Below are 22,041 nucleotides of genomic sequence, written 5' to 3'. Positions count from 1 at the left end.
CCTTTCCTTCATCAACTTTCCTGGTAACCTTCTTGAAAATGCCACATGTTTGGTTAAACAAGACCTATCACAAACAAAGCCATGTTGACTGTCCCTAATCAGTCCCTGGCTATCCAAATAATTGTATATCCATAGAACCATAGAACCCTATAGCACAGGAAACAGGCAATTTGGCACTTCTAGTCTGTGCTGAAACATTACTCTGCTAGTCCCATTGATCTAAACCCAGTTCATAGCCCTCCAGACCTCTCCCATACATGTATCTATCCAAATTATTCTTAAAACTCAAGAGTGAGACCGCATTGACCATGCCAGATGGCAGCTCGTTACACACTCCCACCATTCTGTTCCCATTAAACCTTTCCCTTTTCACCCTAAAGCATGTCCTCTTCTATTTATCTCTCCTAATCTAAGTGGAAAGAGCCTCCTCACATTTACTCTGTTTATCCCCCTCATAATTTTGTAAAACTCTATCAAATCTCCCCTTCTTCTATGCTCCAAGGAATAAAGTCTTAACCTGCATAATCTTTCCCTGTAACTCAACTCCTGATGTCTGGGCAACATCCTAGTAAATCTTCTCTGCACTTTTTCAATCTTACTGATATCTGATCTCTTCGAACGCCTTCTAATAATTTACCTTCTACTGACGTCAGACTCACCAGCCTATAATTTCCAGGATTATGTTTGGAGCATTTTTTAAACAACGGAACAACGTGAGCTAATCTCTAATCCTCCACCACCTCACCTGTGGCAAAGGACATTTTAAATATTTCTTCCAGGGGCCCTGAAATTTCTGCATGAGCCTCCCTCAAGACCTGAGGAAATATCTTGTCAGGCCCTGGGGATTTATCCACCCTTATTTGCTTTAAGACAACAAACACTTCCTCCTCTTTAATCTGTACAGGTTCCTTGACCTCACTGCTTGTTTTCCTTAAATCCCTCAGGATTTCCCATCATATTGTGCAAATGCAAGTCAACGAAGCTGTTATGAGGTTGAAAAACAAGAATAGAACAGTAGGAGATATCGCCCAAACCTTAGTATTTCCAAAATCAACTGTCTGGAACATCTGCAAGTTTGCAAATGACACTAAGACTGGAGGCGCTGTGAAGAAAGAATGTATTTCCAAGGAAAGTTCCACTGCTGATAACAGAAGAGTTCTCATCAGAATGAAGAAAAATCCCCAAATGTATGCAGACAGATCAGAAACACTCTTCAGGAGGCAAGTGTGGGTGTGTCAATGCAGAAACTGTCTTGAACAGAAATACAGAGACTACACAGCAAGATGCAAACCATGGCAAAGGTGGTATCTTTTGGATCTTGGACTGTTCCTTTACGCCTCCACACTTTGTTCCTGCCATCACTCTGATACAGGTTAATCTTGGTCTCATCTGTCCACAAGACCTTTTTCCAGAATTCTGAATTTTAATTACATCTTGGCATCCTGTTTCTGTCGCTAACCAGTGGTTTCCATCTTGCAGTGTAGCCTCTATATTTCTGTTCTTGAAATCTTCTGTGGACAGTAGTGTTACGAGTCCAGAGGATCCCAAAACCCAACAGCAATAAGCATATAACCATTTACAGCACAGAAACAGGCCAATTTGGCCCTACTTGTCCTTGGCAAAGATCTACTCCCACCCAGTCCCACTGACCCGCATTTGGCCCATAACCCTCCACCCCTCTCCCGTCCATATACCTATCCAATCTTTCCTTGAATATTAACATTGATCTCGCTTCTACCACCACTTCTGTAAGTTCATTCCATACCCCCACCACCCTCTGTGTGAAGAAATTCCCCCTCATGTTTCCCCTAAACTGTTCCCCTTTTACTCTCAGTCTATGCCCTCTTGTTTGAATCTCCCCCACTCTCAGTGGAAAAAGCCTGTCCATATTGACTCTATCTGTCCCCTTTATAAATTTGAATACCTCTATAAAATCACCCCTCAACCTTCTACATTCCAGGGAATAAAGTCCCAGCCTGCTCAACCTTTCCCTGTAACTCAAACCCCGAAACCCTGGCAACATTCTTGTAAACCTCCTCTGCCCTCTCACTATACTGTTTATATTCTTTCTGTAATTTGGCCACCAAAACTGCACACAATATTCCAAATTTGGCCTCACCAATGCCTTATACAATTTCAACATAACATCCCAACTCTTGTGTTCTCTACTCTGATTTATGAAAGCCAACATACTAAATGCCTTCTTCTCCACCCTGTCCACATGTGATTCAACTTTCAGGGAATTATGTACCATGACTTCTAATTCCCTTTGTCCCACTGCACTCTTCAATTGTCGACCATTTAACGTGTATGTCCTATTTAAAATATTCCTACCAAAATGTAGCACCTCACATTTATCAGTATTAAACTCCATCTGCCATCTTCCAGCCCACTCTTCTAACTGTCCTACATCACCCTGTGAGCTTTGATAATCTTCATCACCAAGACAAATGGTTGCTTAAAAGTTGCTTTTAATTTTCTTTAAACATAAAAACAGGATCAAACTTTAACTTATTACTATGAACTTATCTTAACTCCCTTCTAATTCTAAGCGCACGTGTATGTAATATGTATATGTTCAGAAAAGTTCTTTGTTTCACAGTCCAATCTCACTTCCAACTTCTCCAAGTTCACTGGTATCAGGCAATTCTTATACTGTGCACAGAATTTAACATTTATCAATTTTTACCAGGTCTTGCGAAAAGGTAAATGGTTACCTCTCAGGAAGGTTCTCGTTGGTTTCAGAGAGATTTGTGATCATTGGACACACACAAACTGATTCCCTTCAATCAGTCGCTTCAGTGTCCTGCCGAAGAAACTTGCCCCATCTTGGGTTTTCCTAATGATAACCTCTTCTTCCAGGTCACCACAGAGTTCCTCTTGTTTCCTTTATTTCAGGAGAAACACTCTAGCCAGCCATTTCCTCTTGTAAGGACTACAAAGGTTTTGAACAGGCTGAACTCAGAACTCACAATCCCTCTTCAAAATGGGGTTTAAACAAGCTTCCAAAAGCCACTGCAGAAGTCAGTTCTCTCTCTCTCTTAGTGAAAACCTGTTTGGTCTTTTCCGTCTCTGTTTGCAAAACCACATGACCCCTCTTAGAACAGCAAACTGCATCCAGACAGACTGCAGCACCGGAATCAGTTTCTGCCTGGCCATCTAATCTGTTGCTTTAAAGATGATAATCCATTTACTCCACAACATCAGGCCAATTAACACCTGCTTGTGAAGTCTCCAAAGGCATTAATCAAAGTTTCTGTAAAGTCATTGTGGGCACGATGTTTCTCTTTCAGCAAATCTCTTGCATTTTAAATGAGATGTGAAGTGTAAGTATCTGTTTCTGGTGACCTACATGAAACCCCCCACAATCTATATCTGTAAAAATATATTTATATATATATATATATAATTTAACCCGCCACAGTCATCGACACACCCAAACCTGCCTCCTGAGGAGGGTTTCTGATCTGTCAGACAGATGTTTGGAGATTTTTCTTCATTATGATGAGAATTCTTCGGTCATCAGTAGCGAGCATCTTCCTTGGAAATACCGGTCCCTTTGAGATTGCTAAACTCACCAGTTTGTTCCGTCTTCTTAACGATGTTCCAAGCTGTTGATTTTGGTAATACTAAGGATTGGGCGACGTCTCTTACTGTTTTATTCCTGTTTTTCAGCCTCATAACGGCTTCTTCGACTTTCATCGGGACAACCTCTGGTCCTCATGTTGAAAACTGGCAACTACAGACTCCAAAGGAGATCAGAAGCTGAGAAGCCAGACCAGCTCCTTATAGACAATTAAACATGCCTGAGGAATCACAGACAAGTGTGAAGCCAAATGTCCCAAACATTATGGTGCCCTGACATGAGGGGACTGTGTATATAAAATGCTGTAATTTCTACAAGGTCAAACCATAATGTGTACAAATAACCTTCTTGTGAATGGAATGTTTCCCTTGGTGGGTGAGTCCAGGACCAGAGGGCACAGGCTAAGAATGAGAAGATTCCCATTTAAAACAGAGATGAGGAGAAATTTCTTTAGCCAGAGGATCATGGATTTGTGGAGTTTATTGCCACATCCATCTGTGGAGGCCGGATTGTTGGGGGAGCTTAAAGGGGAGACTGATAGGTATCTAATTAGTCAGGGTATCAAGGGATATGGGGGAAAGACCAGAATTTGGAACTAGATGTAGGTCGTGGAGCAGACTCGATGGGTTGAATGGCCTATTTCTGTTCCTTTATCTTGTGATTTTGTGACCCTTGAATAAAATCTGGAATGTGCACTTTAATTAATGTGAATTATTTGATTATAAATTGAACACTGAAGATAAAGGGGAAAAAGTGTCTGTCCCAAACAAAATGGGGGCACTGTCATTTCAGTCGAGGGTCGCTGAATCCCGCTCCAGTGTTGCTGAAACCTGTGGCCCCACCTAGGGTCGTGAGACCCCTGACCATTTCCCCCCCCCCCCCCCACCATGACCTCCCTCGCTCAGCCCCTGACACATGTCTCTCTGTTCTACTGCTAGTATTTCAACACGGGGCTCGAGGTTCAGTTCACGTTCCACAACCTGAATCACATCACCGTCTACCTAGTCCAGGTACGCTGCCGGACACACCAGGGGTTCTGGAGCGAATGGAGCCTCACCACCTGTGCCCAGACACCAGAAGGTAGGTCCCACCACACTCTAGAGGCTCCCCATCTGGGGCACAGACAGACTGGACACCCCATCTAGGGCTCACCATCTGGGTCTCAGACAGACTGGAGCTCTCTGCTTGGGCCACAGACAGACCAGGGCTCCCCGCCTGGGCCACAGACTGACCAGGGCTCCCCGCCTGGGGCACAGACTGACTGGGACAGACATGGCACAGACAGGTTGGAGCTCCCCGTCTGGGGCTCAGACAGGCTGGGTTTCTCTGTTTGGGATACGGAGAGACCGAGTAAAGACCATTTTGATGGAATCTGGAAGGATCTGGTGAGTGTGACCTGGGACAGGTTGTTTTCTGGTTTGTGGGAGATCCTTCAAAGATGAAATTTTGAGTTTGGATGATCCTGTCAGAATTAAAGACGAGAAGGGACCTTGATTTTCAAAGGATAATGAGTCCCTGGTTAAAAAGAAAGAGAAGATCAGCAGGACCTGGGCATAAAATAGAACGTAGAACATTCCAGAACAGTATAGGCCCTTTGGCCCACAATGTTGTACTGACCTATATAAATCTACTCAACAACCTAACCCCTCCCTCCCTCACACCTGTAACTCTCTATTTTTCTTCCATCCATGAGCCTGAATAAAAGTCTCTTAAATGCCCCTAATGTTCCAGCCTCCACTACTGCCCCTGGGAAGGTATTCCAGGACCCCATCACTCTCTGTGTAAAAACACTGACCCCTGATGTCTTCCCTAAACTTCCCTCCCTCCACTTTGTACACACATCCTCTGGTGTTTGCTGATCCTGCCCTGGAAACAGGCGCTGGTCGTCCACCCTATCTATACCTCTCATTATCTCGTAGACCTCTATTGAGGGTGGGACAATTGGTGTAGCGGCTAGTGAAATGCTTTTACAGTACCAGCAATAGGGACAAGGGTTCGAATCCCGTGCTGTCTGTCAGGAGTTTGTACGTTCTGCCCTTGTCTGCGTGGGTTTTCCTCAGGGGTGCTCTGGTTTCCTCCCACCATGAAACATACCAGGGGTGAAGATTAATGGGGTGTAAATCAGGAGGCACAGACTGGTGGGTCAAAATGCCTGTTACATTGCTGTATGTCTAAATTTAAAAAAAATTAAGTCTCCTCTCATCCTTCTACACTCCAAAGAGAAAAGTCCCAGCTCTGCTAACCTTGCCTCAAGACTATTTTCCAAACCAGGCAACATCCTGGTGAATCTCCTCTGCTCCCTCTCCACAGCTTCCACATCCTTCCTGTAATGAGGTGACCAGAATTGAACACAACAATCCAAGTGGGGTCCAACTGGAGTTTTAGAGCTGCAACATGATCTCATAGCTCTTGAACTTAATCCCCTCAAAAAAACAATCAGACCTAGAACCATAGAACTCTACAGCACAGGAAACAGGCCATTCAGCCCTTTTAGTCTGTGCCTACCAATATTTTGCTAGTCCCACCGACGTACACATAACTCTCCAGACCTCTCCCATCCATGTATCTATCCAATTTATTCTTAAAACTCAAGATCAAGCCCACATTTAGCACATTAGATGGCAACTCATTCCACACTCCCACCACTCTCTGAGTGAAGAACCTCCCCCTAATGTTCCCCCTAAACCTTTCCCCTTTCAGCTTAATCCTCATGTATTTATCTCCCCCAATCTGTGGAAAAAGCCTATTTGCATCCATTCTGTCTATACCTCTCATAATCTTGTAAACCTCTATCAAATCTCCCCTTATTCTTCTTCACTCCAAGGAATAAAGTCCTAACCTGTTTAATCTTTCCCTGTAACTCAACCCCTGAAGACCCAGCAACATCCTAGTAAATCTTCTCTGCACTCTTTCAATTTTATTGATATCCTTCCTGTAACTAGGCACCCAGAACTGCACACAACATTCCAAATTTGGCCTCACCAATGTCTTATACATTTCAACATAACATTCCAACTCCTCTACTCAATACTTTGATTTATAAATTTAAGAGCAGAAATAGGCCATTCAGCCCATTGAGTCTGCTCTGCCAATCAAACATGAGCTGATCCATTTCCCCACTCAACCCCACTGGCTGGCTTTCGCCCCATAACCATGTAACCATATAACCATTTACGGAGCGGAAACAGGCCATGTTGGCCTTTCGAGTCCACACCGGTTCACTAGAACAACTCCACTAGCTCAAACCTCCCGCTCTCTGCCATTAACCCTCCAACCCCTCACCTCCATGTACACATCCAATCCTTTCTTATCTCATTCGGAAGTTCATTCCATTCTGCCACCATTCGCTGAGTGCAATAGCCACCTCTAATATATCTCCTAAAGTGTTGTCCCCTTACCCTTAACTCAAGGCCTCTTGTTCCAACCTCCCCTGCCCTCAGGGGAAAGAGTCTGTTTATGTCTAGTCTATCTATTCCTTCCATAATTTTAAATACCTCTATCAAGTCCCCTCTCAGTCATCTACATTCCAATGAATAAAGTCCCAGACTCTTGAATCTCTCCCTGTAATCTAGATGCTGTAAGCCAGGCAACATCCTTGTAAACCTTCTCTGCACCCTCTCCACCTTATCTATATCCTTTCTATAATTTGGAGACCAGAACTGAGCACAGTACTCCAGACCTGGCCTTACCAATGCCTTAAACAGCTGCAGCATCACCTCCCAGCTCCTATACACTACACTATGATTTATGAAGGCCAACACACCATATGCCTTGTTAACCACCCCGTCTACATGGGAATCCACCTTCAGTGAACTCTGTACTATAACCCCCAGGTCCCTCTGTTCCTCTGGGTGCCTCAATGCCCTCCCCTTAACTGTATATGTCCCTATTCTGGTTATTTTTACTGAAATGCAACACCTCACACTTGTCTTCATTGAATTCCATCTGCCATCTTTCAGCCCACTCTTCCAAACAAACCAAATCCTTCTGTAATCCAAGAAAATCTACCTCACTATCCACCACTCCCCCTATTTTCGTATCATCCACATATTTGCTTACCCAGTTAACCACACCCTCCTCTAAATAATTAATATAAATGATAAACAACAAGGGACTCAGCACTGATCCCTGGTTCCCTGACTCAGTCCCTTAGGCCACACTCCTTGTCTGTGATGGCCTCACTCTCCCTAACCCGAGCGAGGTCATCGAGCTGCAGCTCAAGTTCCCTGACTCGGTCCCTTAGACGCTGCAGCTCAGCTCACTTTGTGCACATGTGGATGTCTGGGAGATGTGAAGGCTCCATGACTCCCACACGTGACACTGAGAGCAGAAAACTGCCCTCACACTCATCCTGCCTCCTTTGCCTCATACCTTACAAAGTAAAAAATAAACAGATATATATTAAATGAACTGTGAATGTCTTACCTTTAGTCCAGCACGTTCATCCTTAGCCTCTGCTCGCGTGAGCCTCTCGAGCCAAAGCCTCAAGGACCCACTCCTTCACTGTGCCACTCACTCACTGGGCCGCTCCTCGCTGGCCGCTCCCCTATACTTACCCAGCTTTTCTTGGCCCCTTGACCAATTAACCCCCTCACTCTCTCCAAGCTCCTCCTCCTCCAGATCATCGCCCAAACTCCAGTCGCCGCCTCCTCCGACTCACAGCCTGAACCGTAACGCCTTCTGAACTCAATCACCCAACATCCCATAGGCTTTCTTAACTATCTTATCAACCTGTGCGGCAACCTTGAGAAATCTATGGATTTGGACCCCAAGGTCCCTCTGTTTCTCCACACTGTTCAGTAACTGACCATTAACCCTGTCCTCAGCCTCCTGATTTGACCTTCCATAATGAATCACCTCACATTTATCCAGACTGAACTCCATCTGCCACTTTTCTGCCCAACTCTGCATCCTGTCCACACCCTGCTGTAACCTACAACCACTCTTGAAAGTCCAGTGGTTCTCAACACAACTCCTCCAACCTTCGTGTCAACTGTAAACTTTCTACTTCTTCATCCAGATCATTTGTAAAAATCACAAAGAGCGGGGGCTTAGAGTGGATCCCTGTGGAACTCCACTGGTCCCCGACCTCCAGGCAGAATTCTTTCCATCTGCTTTCTGCAGGCCAGCCTATTATTTATCCACGTACCCAAGGTTCCACTGATCCTGCGCCTCATGACTTTCTGGATGAGTCTCCCATGGGGGACCTTGTCAAATGCCTTATTAGAATCCATGTCGACCACATCTACCGGCCGACCCTCATCAATTTATTTTGATGCTTCCTTATAAAACTAAATTAGGCTCATGAGGCTCGACCTTCTCTTCACAAAGCCATGCTGACTGTCCCTGAGAAGAATGCACTTCTCGAAATGCCCCTACGAATCATCTCCAAATCTTTGCCCACCACTGACATACTCCCTTTGCCATTCTTCAACCCTCCCCTGTGGCTAAGGAGGGTGTAAAGATCATAGACACTGCCCCAGCTATCTCTTCCCTCCCTCCCCACAGCAACCTGATCCCGGGGACGTATCAATCCTAATGGTATTTAAGAAGATCCAACACTTGCTCCTTCTTAATCTCAACCTGCTCCAGCATATAGGCTTGCTCCACTGACCTCCCCTGATCAAGGACCTTTTCTCTTGTGAATACTGATGAAACATATTCCTTTAGGACCTCCCAACCTCCTCCACTTCCAGGCACATGTTGTCTCCTTTATCCTTTAGCAGCCCCACCTTCATTCTCATCAGCCTTCTGTTCTTCACATACACATAGAACATCTTGGGGTTCTCCTTAATCCACGTGCCCTCTTTGACCTCTCCTAAGCTCCTTCCTGGCTTCCATATGCTTCTCATGAGACTTCAAGTTTCCTGCTTCCTAAATCTAATAGATGTTTCCTTCTTCCTCTTGAAGAGCTGCCTCACCTATTTTGTCAGCCACGGTTCCATTTTCCTACCATCTATTCTCTATCTTAATGGGAAAACCTATCCTGAACCTAGCACAACTAGTCCCTTAACATCCTCCACATTACTCTGTGCTTTCTCCAGAGATCATATGTTTCCAATTTACTCTCCCCCATTCCCTGCCTCATCCCATCGTAATTAGCCCTTGCCCAGTTAAGCACTTCCCCATTTTGACTCCTCCTATCCTTTTCCATAGCTATACTAAACTCAGCGAGTTGGGGTCACTCTCACTACAATGCTCCCCTACCGAGAGGTCTGCCAGCTGACCAGGTTCATTCCCCAGATCCAGATCCAGTCTGGCCTCTCCTCTCATCGGCCGCTACACAGACCATGTCAGGAATCCTTCTTGGACACACCTGACCAATTCAGCCCCATCCATCCTTCTTGCAGTCAGGAGGTGCTGGTCAATATTAGGGAAGTTGAAATCACCCATAACTACAACCCAGTCCCGAGGGCTATTTGGGGGCCTATAGATGACTCCCGGCATGGATAGTTCCCTTCCTATTTCCAACTTCCACCCACACTGACTCAGTGGACCTTCCCTCTGGAGCCTCTCCCTTTCTACAGCCATGATACCATTCCTAATTAGTAATAGTTCCCTCCACTTTAACCTTCCATGCTATCCCTTTTAAAACATCTAAACCCCAGTATCTCTATCAGCCAATCCCGTACTTACATTAGCTAAATTTTTGTAATGGCCACACTGTAATTCCAAAAACTCTTTGCATTAAAACAGACGCATTTCAAACCCTCTAACTGATTATGCTATGCTACCTCCACAGCTTCATGATGATGTTCATCAGTCAGGAGATGGTATTGGCCATTCAGTAGATTGTTGTTGTCTACAGGATGGTATTGGTCAGTTGGTAGATGGTTGTTTACAGGATGGTATTGGTCTGTTAGTAGATGGTTGTCTACAAGATGGTATTGGCCATTTGGTGGATGGTTGTCTACAAGATGGTATTGGCCACTTGGTAGATGGTTGACTACAGGATGGTATTGGTCAGTCAGTAACCAGTCAGATAATGGTTGTCGACAGGATGGTATTGGTCAGTTGTCAGATGGTTGTCTACAGAATGGTATTGGTCAGTTGCCAGATGGTTGACTACAGGATGGTATTGGTCTGTTGGTAGACGGTTGTCTACAGGATGGTATTGGTCAGTTGCCAGACGGTTGTCTACAGGATGGTATTGGTCAGTTGCCAGATGGTTGTCTACAGGATGGTATTGGTTTCTTGGTAGATGTTTGTCTACAGGATGGTATTGGTCAATTGGTAAAACCATAGAATGATTGCCACACTTTATCCCCTCTAGTCTGTGCTGAACCACTTTTTCTTGCCTAGTCCCACTGATCTGTGTTCATCCATAGTCCACCATACCTCTTCCATCCATGTACCTGTCCAAATTTCCCTTAAATGTTAGAATTAAGCCCACATTCACAGCTTCAGCTGACACCTCGATCCAGACCCCCACCTCTCTGTGTGAACAAGTTCCCCCTCATGTTCCCCTTAAACTTTTCCCCTTTCACTCTTTCATGTCCTCTGGGTTGAATCTCACCCACCCTCAGTGGAAAAAGCCAACCTACATTTACTCTGTCTGTCCCCCTCATAATTTTAAATACTTCGATCAAATCTCCCCTCATTCTTTTACGCTCCAGGGAATAGAGTCCTAACCTGTTTAACCTTTCCCTGTAACTCAGTTCCTGAAGTCTGGGGAACATCCTAGTAAATCTTCCCTGCACTCTTTCTATCTTATTGATATTTTTCCTGTCATTTGGTGACCAAAACTGCACATATTCCTCCAAATTTGGCCTCACCAAATGTCTTATACAACTTTACCATAACATCCCAACTCCTATACTCAATATTTTGATTTATGAAGCCAATATGCCAAAAGCTCTCTTTGCAACCCTATCCACCTGTGACGTCACTTTCAGGGAATTATGTATCTGTATTCCCAGATCCCTCCATTCTATCCCACTCTCAGTGCCCGACAATTTACCATGGTTGGTCCTTCCAAAATGCAACACCTCACACATGTTTGCATTAAATTCCTTCTGCCATTTTCCAGCCCATTTTTACAGCTGGTCCAGATCCCTCTGCAAACTTTGAAAACCTTCTTAACTGTCCACAATGTCTCCAATCTTAGTGTCATCTGTCAACTTGCTGATCCAATTTCCCCCGTTATCATCCAGATCATTGATATAGATGACAAACAACAATGGTCCCAGCACCGATCCCTGAGGCTCCTCTAGTCACAGGCCTCCAGTCTGAGACGCATCATCCACCACTACTCTCTGGCTTCTCCCATGCAGCCATCGTCAAATCCAGTTCACTACTTCACCATGAATACCTAGTGTCTGAACCTTCCTGACTAACCTCCCATGTCTTTGGCTTGGCTTCGCAGACAAAGATTTATGGAGCTGCAGGCTCGTTTCTGGCTGACAAGTCCGATGCGGGACAGGCAGACACGGTTGCAGCAGTTGCAGGGGAAAATTCGTTGGTTGGGGTTGGGTGTTGGGTTTTTCCTCCTTTGTCTTTTGTCAGTGAGGTGGGCTCTGCAATCTTCTTCAAAGGAGGTTGCTGCTCGCCGAACATGTGAGGCGCCAAGATGCATGGTTTGAGGCGATATCAGCCCACTGGCGGTGGTCAATGTGGCAGACACCAAGAGATTTCTTTAGGCAGTCCTTGTACCTCTTCTTTGGTGCACCTCTGTCACGGTGGCCAGTGGAGAGCTCGCCATATAACACGATCTTGGGAAGGCGATGGACCTCCATTCTGGAGTCGTGACCTGCCCAGCACAGTTGGATCTTCAGCAGCGTGGATACGATGCTGTCGGCCTCTGCCATCTCGAGTACTTTAATGTTAGGGATGAAGTCACTCCAATGAATGTTGAGGATGGAGCGGAGACAACGCTGGTGGAAACGTTCTAGGAGCCGTAGGTGATGCCGGTAGAGGACCCATGATTCGGAGCCGAACAGGAGTGTGGGTATGACAACGGCTCTGTATACGCTAATCTTTGTGAGGTTTTTCAGTTGGTTGTTTTTTCAGACTCTTTTGTGTAGTCTTCCAAAGGCGCTGTTTGCCTTGGCGAGTCTGTTGTCTATCTCGTTGTCAATCCTTGCATCCGATGAAATGGTGCAGCCGAGATAGATAAACTGGTTGACCGTTTTGAGTTTTGTGTGCCCGATGGAGATGTGGGGGGGGCTGGTAGTCATGATGGGGAGCTGGCTGATGGAGGACCTCAGTTTTCTTCAGGCTGACTTCCAGGCCAAACATTTTGGCAGTTTATGCAAAACAGGACGTCAAGCGCCGAAGAGCTGGCTCTGAATGGTCCTTGTCAAAGGCCTTACTAAAGTCCATGTAGACAACATACACAGCCTTTCCTTCATCAACTTTCCTGGTTACCGCCTCAAAAAACTCCACAAGTTTGGTTAAACATGACCTACCAAACGCAAAGCTATATTGACAGACTGTCCCTAATCAGTTTCTGGCTATCAAAATAATTGTAAATCCGATCTTTTAGAATACCTTCCAATAATTTACTTTCTACTGATGTCAGGCTCACCAGCCTATAATTTCCAGGGTTACTTTGGAGCCTTTTATAAACAACGGAACAATGTGAGCTCCCCTCCAGTCCTCCAGCACCTTCCCCATGGATAAGGACATTTTAAATATTTCTGCCAGAGTCCCTAAAATTTCTACACGAGCTTCCCTCAAGGCCTGAGGGCATAGCTGGTCAGGTCCTGGGGATTTATTCACCCTTATTTGCTTTAAGTCAGTAAGCACTTTCTCCTCTTTAATCTGTATGGGTTCCATGACCTCACTGCTTGTTTTCCTTACCTCCCTCGACTCTGTCCTGTTTCCTGAGTGAATACTGATGAAAAAAAAATTAAGATCTCCCCATCTCTTTTGGCTTCATACAAAGCCGACCACTCTGATCTTCAATGGGATCCATTTTGCCCCTTACTATCCATTTCTTCTGAATATACCTGTAGAAACCCTTAGGATCTTCCTTCACATTGTCTGCCAAAGCAAACTCTCGTCTTCTTTTAACCTTCCTAATTTCTTCTTGAGGATTTTCTTGCATTTTTTAGACTCCTCAAGTACCTCATGTTTTCCATGTTGCCGTTATACACCTCTCTTTTCTTTTGAACCAGATCCCCAATATCCCTCGAAAACCAAGGTTCCCTCTGCCTGCTAACCTTGCCTTTAATCCTGACAGGAACATACAAACTCTGTAAACTCAAAATTTCACCTTTGAAGGATCTCCACTTACCTCGCACATCCTTGCCCAAAAACAACTTATCCCAATCCATTCATTCTAGATCCTTTCTCATTTCCTCAAAATTGGCATTTCTCCAATTTAGAATCTCAAACCAAGGCCCAGACCTATCCTTCTCCCTAATTAACTTGAAACTAATGGTATTATGATCACTGGACCCAAAATGTTCCCAGACTCATACCTCTATCACCTGTCCTTTCTTGTTCCCTAATAGAAAATCAAGCATCTCCAGCTGGTACCTCCACATATTGGAAGGTTGTTTATAGATTGACATCAGTCAGTCCATAGTCGGCTGTCTACAGGATGATGTTGGTCAGTTGGTAGACCATTGTTTTCTACAGCATGGTATTTGGTCATTTGGAAGATGGTTATCTCTGGGATGGTTATCAGTCAGTGGAAATTATTTTGTCTACAGGATGGTTTGATCAGTTGTTGTCTACAGGATGAAATTGGTCAGTCAGTAGGCAGTTGTGTAAAGGATGATACTGGTCATTTGATAGATGGTGGTTGTCCACAGGATCATATTGTTATGTACAGGTTGGTGTTGGACAATCGGTAGACAGTTGTTGTCTACAGGATAGTATGGGTCTGTCAGTAGATGGTTGTTGTCTTCAGGATGGTATTGGTCAGTGGGTAAACAATTGTTGTCTAAAGGATGGCATTGGTTATTTGGTAGACAGTTGTCTACAGCACATTATTTGTCCATTGGCAGATGGTTGTATACGGGAGGGTATTGGTTGTTGTCTACAGGATGATACTGGTAGGATGGAATTGGGCAGTCAGTAGATGGTTGTCTAAAGGTTGATACTGGTCAGTCAGTAGATTGTTGTTGTCTAAAGGATGGTTTTGGTCAGTTGGTGGACAGGATGGTATTGGTCATTCTTTAGATTTTTGTCGATGGCATTGGTCAGTTAGTAGATAGGGTCTACAGTACAGTATTGGTTAGTCAATAGACAGTTTTCTACAGATGGTACTGGTCAGTCCTCAGATGGTTATCTACATGTTGGAAATGTTGAGTGGGTAGACAGTGGTCAGTTAGTAGATGGTAATCTATGGGATGGTGTGGCGATGCACAAATCTGCTGCAATGAACCTGTCCTGCTTGTTATGTGTGGTCAGTGGGGCAGTCTTGGCAGAGATGGTAGCATGTTCCCATCACTTCCGCTCTACAATGGAAGTTGGTGTGCACACTTGCGTCAGTGTGACACAAGTGGCAAGGCATACATGCGGTCTGACTGCACCGCTGAAAAGCAAGCACGCAAAGTTTAAGTAAATATTCCTGCTGCAACCACAGAGCTCACAGTCTGTGTCTCCAGTCCATTCACTCGCTCACATCCAGGTCACTACAATGGTACTGGTCAGTCAATAGACACTTGTCTTGAGGACTACATTGGTCAGTCGGGAGACGGTTGTTATTTACAGGATGGTATTGAGGAGTCAGTAGATGATTGTTCTCTTCAGTCTAAGATTAGGTAAAGCTAGACCACCATCTTTCTTTAATTTCTGCAGATGGAATTTACTCAAAATGGGAATCTTTTTATTCCAAGTATAAGATATTTTAGAATCAATATTATCAAAAAAGGATTTTGGAATAAAAACTGAGACTGTTTGAAATAAATACAAATATGTGGATAAGATTATCATCTTGATGGCATTAATACAACCTATTAAAGATAAAGCCAATGGAGACTATTTACAAAGAGATTGTTTCACATAATCTATCAAGTTCATGATATCTAATTTTTTCCAAACAGGACACAATATGAGCAAACCATCAAAACACTGTTGGTGGTCTCGAGTCTTTCTATTTGAATAAGATGGCTTTCCTAGCCAACAATGTAGAGAACAATGTTGAACAGGTACAGAAAAACTCCCTATGTGTGAGACAATAACCCCAAAAAGAGCAGTATTGGATTGGGTCATAGTTCCACCTGAAATACAGTTGAAAAGATTTTAAACATTTCTTTCCAATAGGTTTCTAAGGATGGACAAGACCAAAACATGCGTCAATGTAGGAATATCAGATTTGCATTTGTCACAAGTAGCATTAACATTAGAAAAGATACAAGCCAGTTTATCTTTGGACATATGAACATGATGCACCACTCTGAATTAGATAACTGAATGTCGGGCACATATTGAAGATGTATTCAACAGTTTAAGAATCTTGTTCCATAGATCCTCTGATAAGGATCTTGCAAGTTCCAATTCCCATATCTTTTTAATCTTATCATGAAATACTGAACATAATTTCAATAATCTATCATATATAAATCCAATTCACTCTTTCTGAGAAGGATTCACATTAAAAATATTATCAACTTGATCTGGTGGATATACAAATGGAAAGTCTAGTACTATGGTAGTTAAACATTTCTAATCTATAAATATCTAAAAAATGAATATTTGGTAAGTCATGTTTACTTTCCAGTTGTTCAAAAGACATTAGACAACCTTCCTTAAATAAATTTTCAGAAGAAATAGTACCCTTATAGAGAATGATTGATCAATTATTGATGGTCAAAAAAATAAGGAGGAGAGACAGCACTTGGATGAAACAAAGTTTTTAAATTAAAATGTCCTAAATTGGAACCAGATTCACAATCTATGTTTGAGTATTGGATTAGATATATTTTTACTGATCTTGGGAAAAAACTAAATGGAAGAGAGGTCCCCAATAATGAGGACTCTGAACACTGCTGTAGAGATTTCAATTCTAACCCTGTCCAGAATGGATGATCCAATTTGTCAGAATAAAAAATCCAAAAAGTTAGATAACAGACGAGCTTAGAGCATGGACAGATACATGGGGTCACGATATTGTGGCAATTAGTGAGGCCTGGCTACAAGAGGGGCAGGACTGGCAACTTAACGTTCCAGGATACATTTGTTTTAGATGTGATAGATCAGGGGTTAAAAAAAGGGGAGGAGTTGCTCTGCTTGTTAAGGAGGTGAGGCCAAATTTGGAGTACTGTGTACAGTTTTGGTCACTGAATTATAGGAAAGATATAAACAAAATAGAGAGAGTGCAGAGAAGGTTCACGAGAATGTTGACAGGATTTCAAGGTTTGAGTTATAGGGAAAGGTTGTGCAGACTGGGGCTTTTTTCTCTGGAGTGTAGAAGATTGAGGGGGGACTTGGTTGAGGTGTTTAAGATTTTAAAAGGGACAGACAGAGTAAATGTGGATAGGCTTTTTCAATTAAGAGTGGGGGAGATTCAAACTAGAGGGCATGGTTTAAGATTGAAGGGGGAAAATTATAAGGGGAACATGAAGGGGAAATTTCTTTACGCAGAGGGTGGTGGGGATGTGGAATGAGCTTCCGGCAGACGTGGTCGAGGCGGGATCATTGGTTACATTTAAGGAAAGACTGGATCGTTACATGGATAGGAGGGGACTAGAGGGGTATGGACCGGGTGCTGGTCAGTGGGACTAGGAGGGTGGGGATTTGTTACGGCATGGACTAGTAGGGCCGAACTGGCCTGTTCTGTGCTGTAAGTGGTTATATGGTTATATTAGCATTCCAGTAATCAAGTCTAAAATTAGGTAGGGCCGGACTTCCATCTTTCTTCAATTTTTGTGGATGAAGTTAACTAATTCAAGGGTTTTTGTTCTTCCAAATAAAGGAAGAAACCTTTGAGTCAATATTATAAAGAAAAAGACTTCAGGATGAAAACTGGAATCGGTTGAAACAGATATAAAAACTTAAGTAATAATATCATTTCAACTGTATTAATACGACCTATTAAAGATAATGATAAATGAGACCATCTAGAAAAAAGCAATCACGTACTGGAATAGAGGAGAAAAATTCAGTTTATAGAAATCGTTAAGTAATTTTAATCCCTAAGTATGTGAAATGATCTCTGACAATCTTTAATGGAGTTTGAATGTAGATGATGGGGACCTGCATATTAATCAAAAATAGTTCACTTTTATGAAGGTTTCATTTATATCCAGAGAAAGAACTTACATTGAGAAAACACATAAAATAATGGGGTAGATCTTTCAGGATCTGAAATAGATCATCTGCATAACAAAGAAACATGAGATACCCCATTTCTGACAATCCCTTTAACCTCTTGAGTGTCTCTAAGGGCAATTGCCTGAGGTTCTAAAACTAGATAAAGCAGCAAGGAGCTAAGGGGGGCATCCCTGACTAGCTCCCCTAAACAACCTAAAGAAGGAGGATTTGTTATTATTAGTAACCACCATAGCGAAGGGGCCACTATAATTCAATTTAATCCATGATATAAAGCCCATACCAAATTTAAATCTTCAAATAAATAGTTCCACTCCACTCTGTCCAAAACCTTTTCAGCATCTACTTTGGTGGTTCTCAACCTTTTTCTTTCTACTCACATCCTACTTTAAGTAATCCCTATGCCATCGGTGCTCTGTGATCAGTAAAGGATTACTTAAGGTTGGATGTGGGTGGAAAGAAAAAGGTTGAAAACCACTGTTTTAATTGTCCCCAATTGACTTGTTATGTACACAGTTTCAGAACGCTAAAGGAAATGGGTCAATGACAATTTTTCTCAAGCAAAATATTTCAGTAACAATTGGGTCTAGAGCAGTGATTCTCAACCTTCCCTTATGCAATCCCTCACTGATCACAGAGCACCAATGGTATAGGGATTACTTAAAGTGGGATGTGAGCGGAAAGAAAAAGGTTGAGAACCACTGCAGTAGACAGCAATATACAGCGCGGTGTTGGTCATTTCATAAATGGTTGTCTACAGGATGGACCTGGTCAGTCAGTAGACAGTTGTTGTCTAAAGGATGGTATTGGACAGTCGGTAGAGAGTTGTATACAGGATGATATTGATCAGTTGGAAGACAGTTGTTATCTACAGAATGGTATCGGTCTGTTAGTAGACAGTTGTCTATAGGATGGCATTGGTCAGTCAATTGACGGTTGTCTACAGAACAGTAATGGTCAGTCAGTGGAAGTTTGTTGTCTTCTGGATGACATTGTTCAGTCGGTAAACAATTGTCTAGAGCATGGTATTGGTCAGTCAGTAGATGGTTGTCGTCTCAGTATGGCTTTGGTCAATTTTAAGTTGGTTGTCTATAGAATGGTATTGATCAGTTGGCAGACGCTTGTCTATAGGGTGGTATTGGTCAGTTGGTAGATGGTGATCTCCAGGGCAGTACTGGTCAATTGGTAGACAGTTGTCTACAGGATGTTATTTGTCAGTGTGTAAATGGTTGTATATGGGATGCTTTGGTTGGTTGGTAGATGGTTGTTGTCTACAGGAGGGTATTGGGCAGTCAGTGGACTGTAGTTGTCTATAGGATGATATTGGTCAGTTGGTAGATGGCTGACTACAGGATGGTATTGGTGAGTTGACAGATGGTTGTCTTCAGGATGGGATTGGTCAATTGGAAGATGGTTTTTGTCTACTGGATGATATTTTCCAATCAGTAGATGGTGGTCTACTGGATAGGATTAATCAGTCGATGGATGGTATTGGTCAATTGGTAGATGGTTGTCTATACGATGGTATTGTCAGTCGGTGGATGGTTGTTGTCTATAGGATGGTATTGGTCAGTTGGAAGTTGGTTGTTGTTGATAGGATGGTATTGACAGTCGGTGGATGGTTGTTGTCTACAGGATGGTATTGGTCAGTTGGATGTCGGTTGTCGTTGATAGAATGGTATTGACAGTCGGTGGATGGTTGTTGTCTACAGGATGGTATTGGTCAGTTGGATGTCGGTTGTCGTTGATAGGATGGTATTGACAGTCGGTGGATGGCTATTGTCCACAGAATGGTATTGGTTGGTCGGTAAGAATGCGGAGCACTGGTTGGAGGCATTAATCTTGAGAAGATTTAGGTGATTCACTTCATTGGATTGATGAGGATGGCTCCTCCAGATTCACGTCACAGAGGTACGTGGAAGAACATGAGCTCTGACTTCAGTTTCTTTAGGGTGGCATCTGAGGTTGAATGAAGGTGAGGGGGAGTGTGGGACCCTTGCCTACATTGACCAGGCCATGAACTCCAAGTTTGGAGGTCAAGTTCAGACTTTATGCCACTGGTTGGGCCACAGCTGGACCACTGCATGCTTTTGTGATGCCAACACAATGAGAGTGTGGAGATTGCACAGACAAAGTGTGGAGGGCTTGGCCAGGATGACATCGGCAATGGGATGGTCCTTAGGATTGACTAGAGAGGCTGAATCTGTCTTCCTTGAAGTCAACAAGCTCAGGGGATGAGGTAAAAAGGGTCAGAAGTGCAGGGTAGGCCGAATGGCCTGTTTCTGTGGTGATGATGAAGACTGATGGGATCTTTCTTGTGCTTTAGCTCCAGGGATGAAGATACAGCGTGTGTGGATTCTGCTGAGCAGCCTGTTCTGTGTTACCTGCCTTGTTCTCCTTGCCATCATTGGTCTGAAGGTTGACATGTACGTAAACCAATCAGAAACCCGTACCTCCTTCTACCTGTTCACTGGCATCACCTCCGACTCCAATCCCTGACCTCTCACCATCCTCTGACCCACTCCAACCTCTAACCTCGCACAACAATTTCTGACATCTCACCCACATCTGACCCTCACACTCCTCTGACCCACTCCAACCTCTGATCTCCCACCTATCTCTGACCTGCAGCCACCTGACTTCTCACTTCAACCTGACAACCTCTCACTCCAACCTTTGACCTTTGACACCAAACCTGACCTCCCACTCCAATCCAAGCCAACTCACCAACCTCTGACCCACTCCAACCTCTGACCTGCCACTAACCTCTGACCTCACACACCAACCCTGATCTTTCACACCAATCCATTAAACCACATCCAGTGGGAGTGGGATAGGTGGTGTGGGGAAGTCAGAGGGGTGTGGGGGAAGGCAGAGGAGAGGAACGCGGGGAGAAGCGGATGGGGAGGGGGGAGGTGCGGGGGCTTGGGGAGGGGGAAATGAAGGTGGGAAGTGGAGGGGGAGGGAGGAGGCTGAGGGACGAGGTAGGGTTAAAGGGAAGGGGATAGCAAGTGAAGCAGAGGGGAGAAGGTGGGGGTGGAAGGCAGAGGGAATGGCAGAGGGGAAGGCAGAGGGGGAGATGGAGGGGGGAAGCAGAGGCGGAGGTTGAGGAGGGAAAGATTGGGGAAGGGGGAAAGGTGTGGAGGGGGTGAATGGTCTGCCGACATTGCTGACCCCCTTCCCCTCTGCTGACAGAGTGCGGAGGTTTGTGTGGCCCCCGATTCCCGAGCCCACCATCGGGGGCTTGAACCTGAAGGCCCTGAAGGTGAGTGATGGTGTTGGAGAGTCAAGGATCAGTAGTGGTGTGGGGAAGGGGCCAGAAACGTGGGCAGGGCATGGAGTGGTGGGTGGGGACTGGACTGGAGGGTGGGACCTGGACAAGTGGATGGAGTCAGGACCAGAGGGGTGGGGCCAGAACCAGTGGGCAAGGCTTGGAGCGGTGGGTGGGGCCTGGAGTGGTGGCTGTGGCCTGGTCTGGTGGGCAGAGTTAGGACTGGTGAGTGGTGAGGATCTGTGGGTGTGGCCAAGATCGGTGGGTGAGACCAAGTATTGATGCCCCTACTCCTATTGCAGAGGGCAGGGCCAGGCATAATTGGCGTGCCTCATGTCATGTGGCCACCAGAGCCGGAGGACCTGTGGGCTGCCGTGGAGATTGGAGGTCACGGCCAAGACCCAGAGTGGGTGGAGCTGCAAGAAGGTGGGTCCATGACACACTCGCCTTCTGATTGGAGCAGAGCACTGGTGGCTCCATCCAATCTGTTGCAAGTGTTTTCTCTGCCCAGTGATGACAAATACACAGACCTTGTGGATCAGAGCTGGTCAGTGGGCGGGGCCAGGAAATGAGGGGTCATGTGGTGGGGCCATATAGCCCCCTATCTCTTTCTACCCCCTCTTCCTTCCCCTCCCATCTCCCCTCCTCTCCTCCTTCTCCCTCCTCATTCTGCCTCTTTTTCTCCCCCTCCTCCTTCTCTTCCTTCTCCCCTCCTCCTCCTTCTCTTCACCTCCTCCCCTCCTCCTTCTCCCTCTTCCCCTCCTACACCTTCTCCCCATCCACCTCCTTCCCCTCCCCCTCTTTCCCCTCCCCGTCTCCTCCCCATTCCTCCTTTCCCTCCTCGTCCTCCTCCCCTCCTATCTCCCTCCTATCTCCCTCCTCCTTCTCCTCATCCTTCTCCTCCCCTCCTCCTCCTCCCCTCCTCCTTCTCCACACCTTCTCCCCTCCACCTTCTCCCCAT

General features: G+C 44.8%; 1 protein-coding gene across 1 annotated transcript in view; it reads left to right on the top strand.

Moving 5' to 3' along the window:
- The window catches only part of LOC138735841 (prolactin receptor-like), an 81,943-nt gene extending 60,148 nt beyond the window's left edge, over nt 1-21,795 (top strand). The window contains exons 6-9 of the mRNA XM_069884341.1: nt 4,525-4,666; nt 20,136-20,235; nt 21,005-21,074; nt 21,383-21,795. Coding sequence (XP_069740442.1) covers nt 4,525-4,666; nt 20,136-20,235; nt 21,005-21,074; nt 21,383-21,652 — 582 coding nt within the window. The 3' untranslated portion in view covers nt 21,653-21,795. The remainder of the gene's footprint in view (nt 1-4,524; nt 4,667-20,135; nt 20,236-21,004; nt 21,075-21,382) is intronic.
- The last annotated feature ends 246 nt before the right edge of the window (nt 21,796-22,041 follow it).

The sequence above is a fragment of the Narcine bancroftii genome, chromosome 1 (assembly GCF_036971445.1).
Source record: "Narcine bancroftii isolate sNarBan1 chromosome 1, sNarBan1.hap1, whole genome shotgun sequence".
Classification (NCBI taxonomy): domain Eukaryota; kingdom Metazoa; phylum Chordata; class Chondrichthyes; order Torpediniformes; family Narcinidae; genus Narcine; species Narcine bancroftii.
This window is presented reverse-complemented; position numbering and strand designations above follow the sequence as displayed.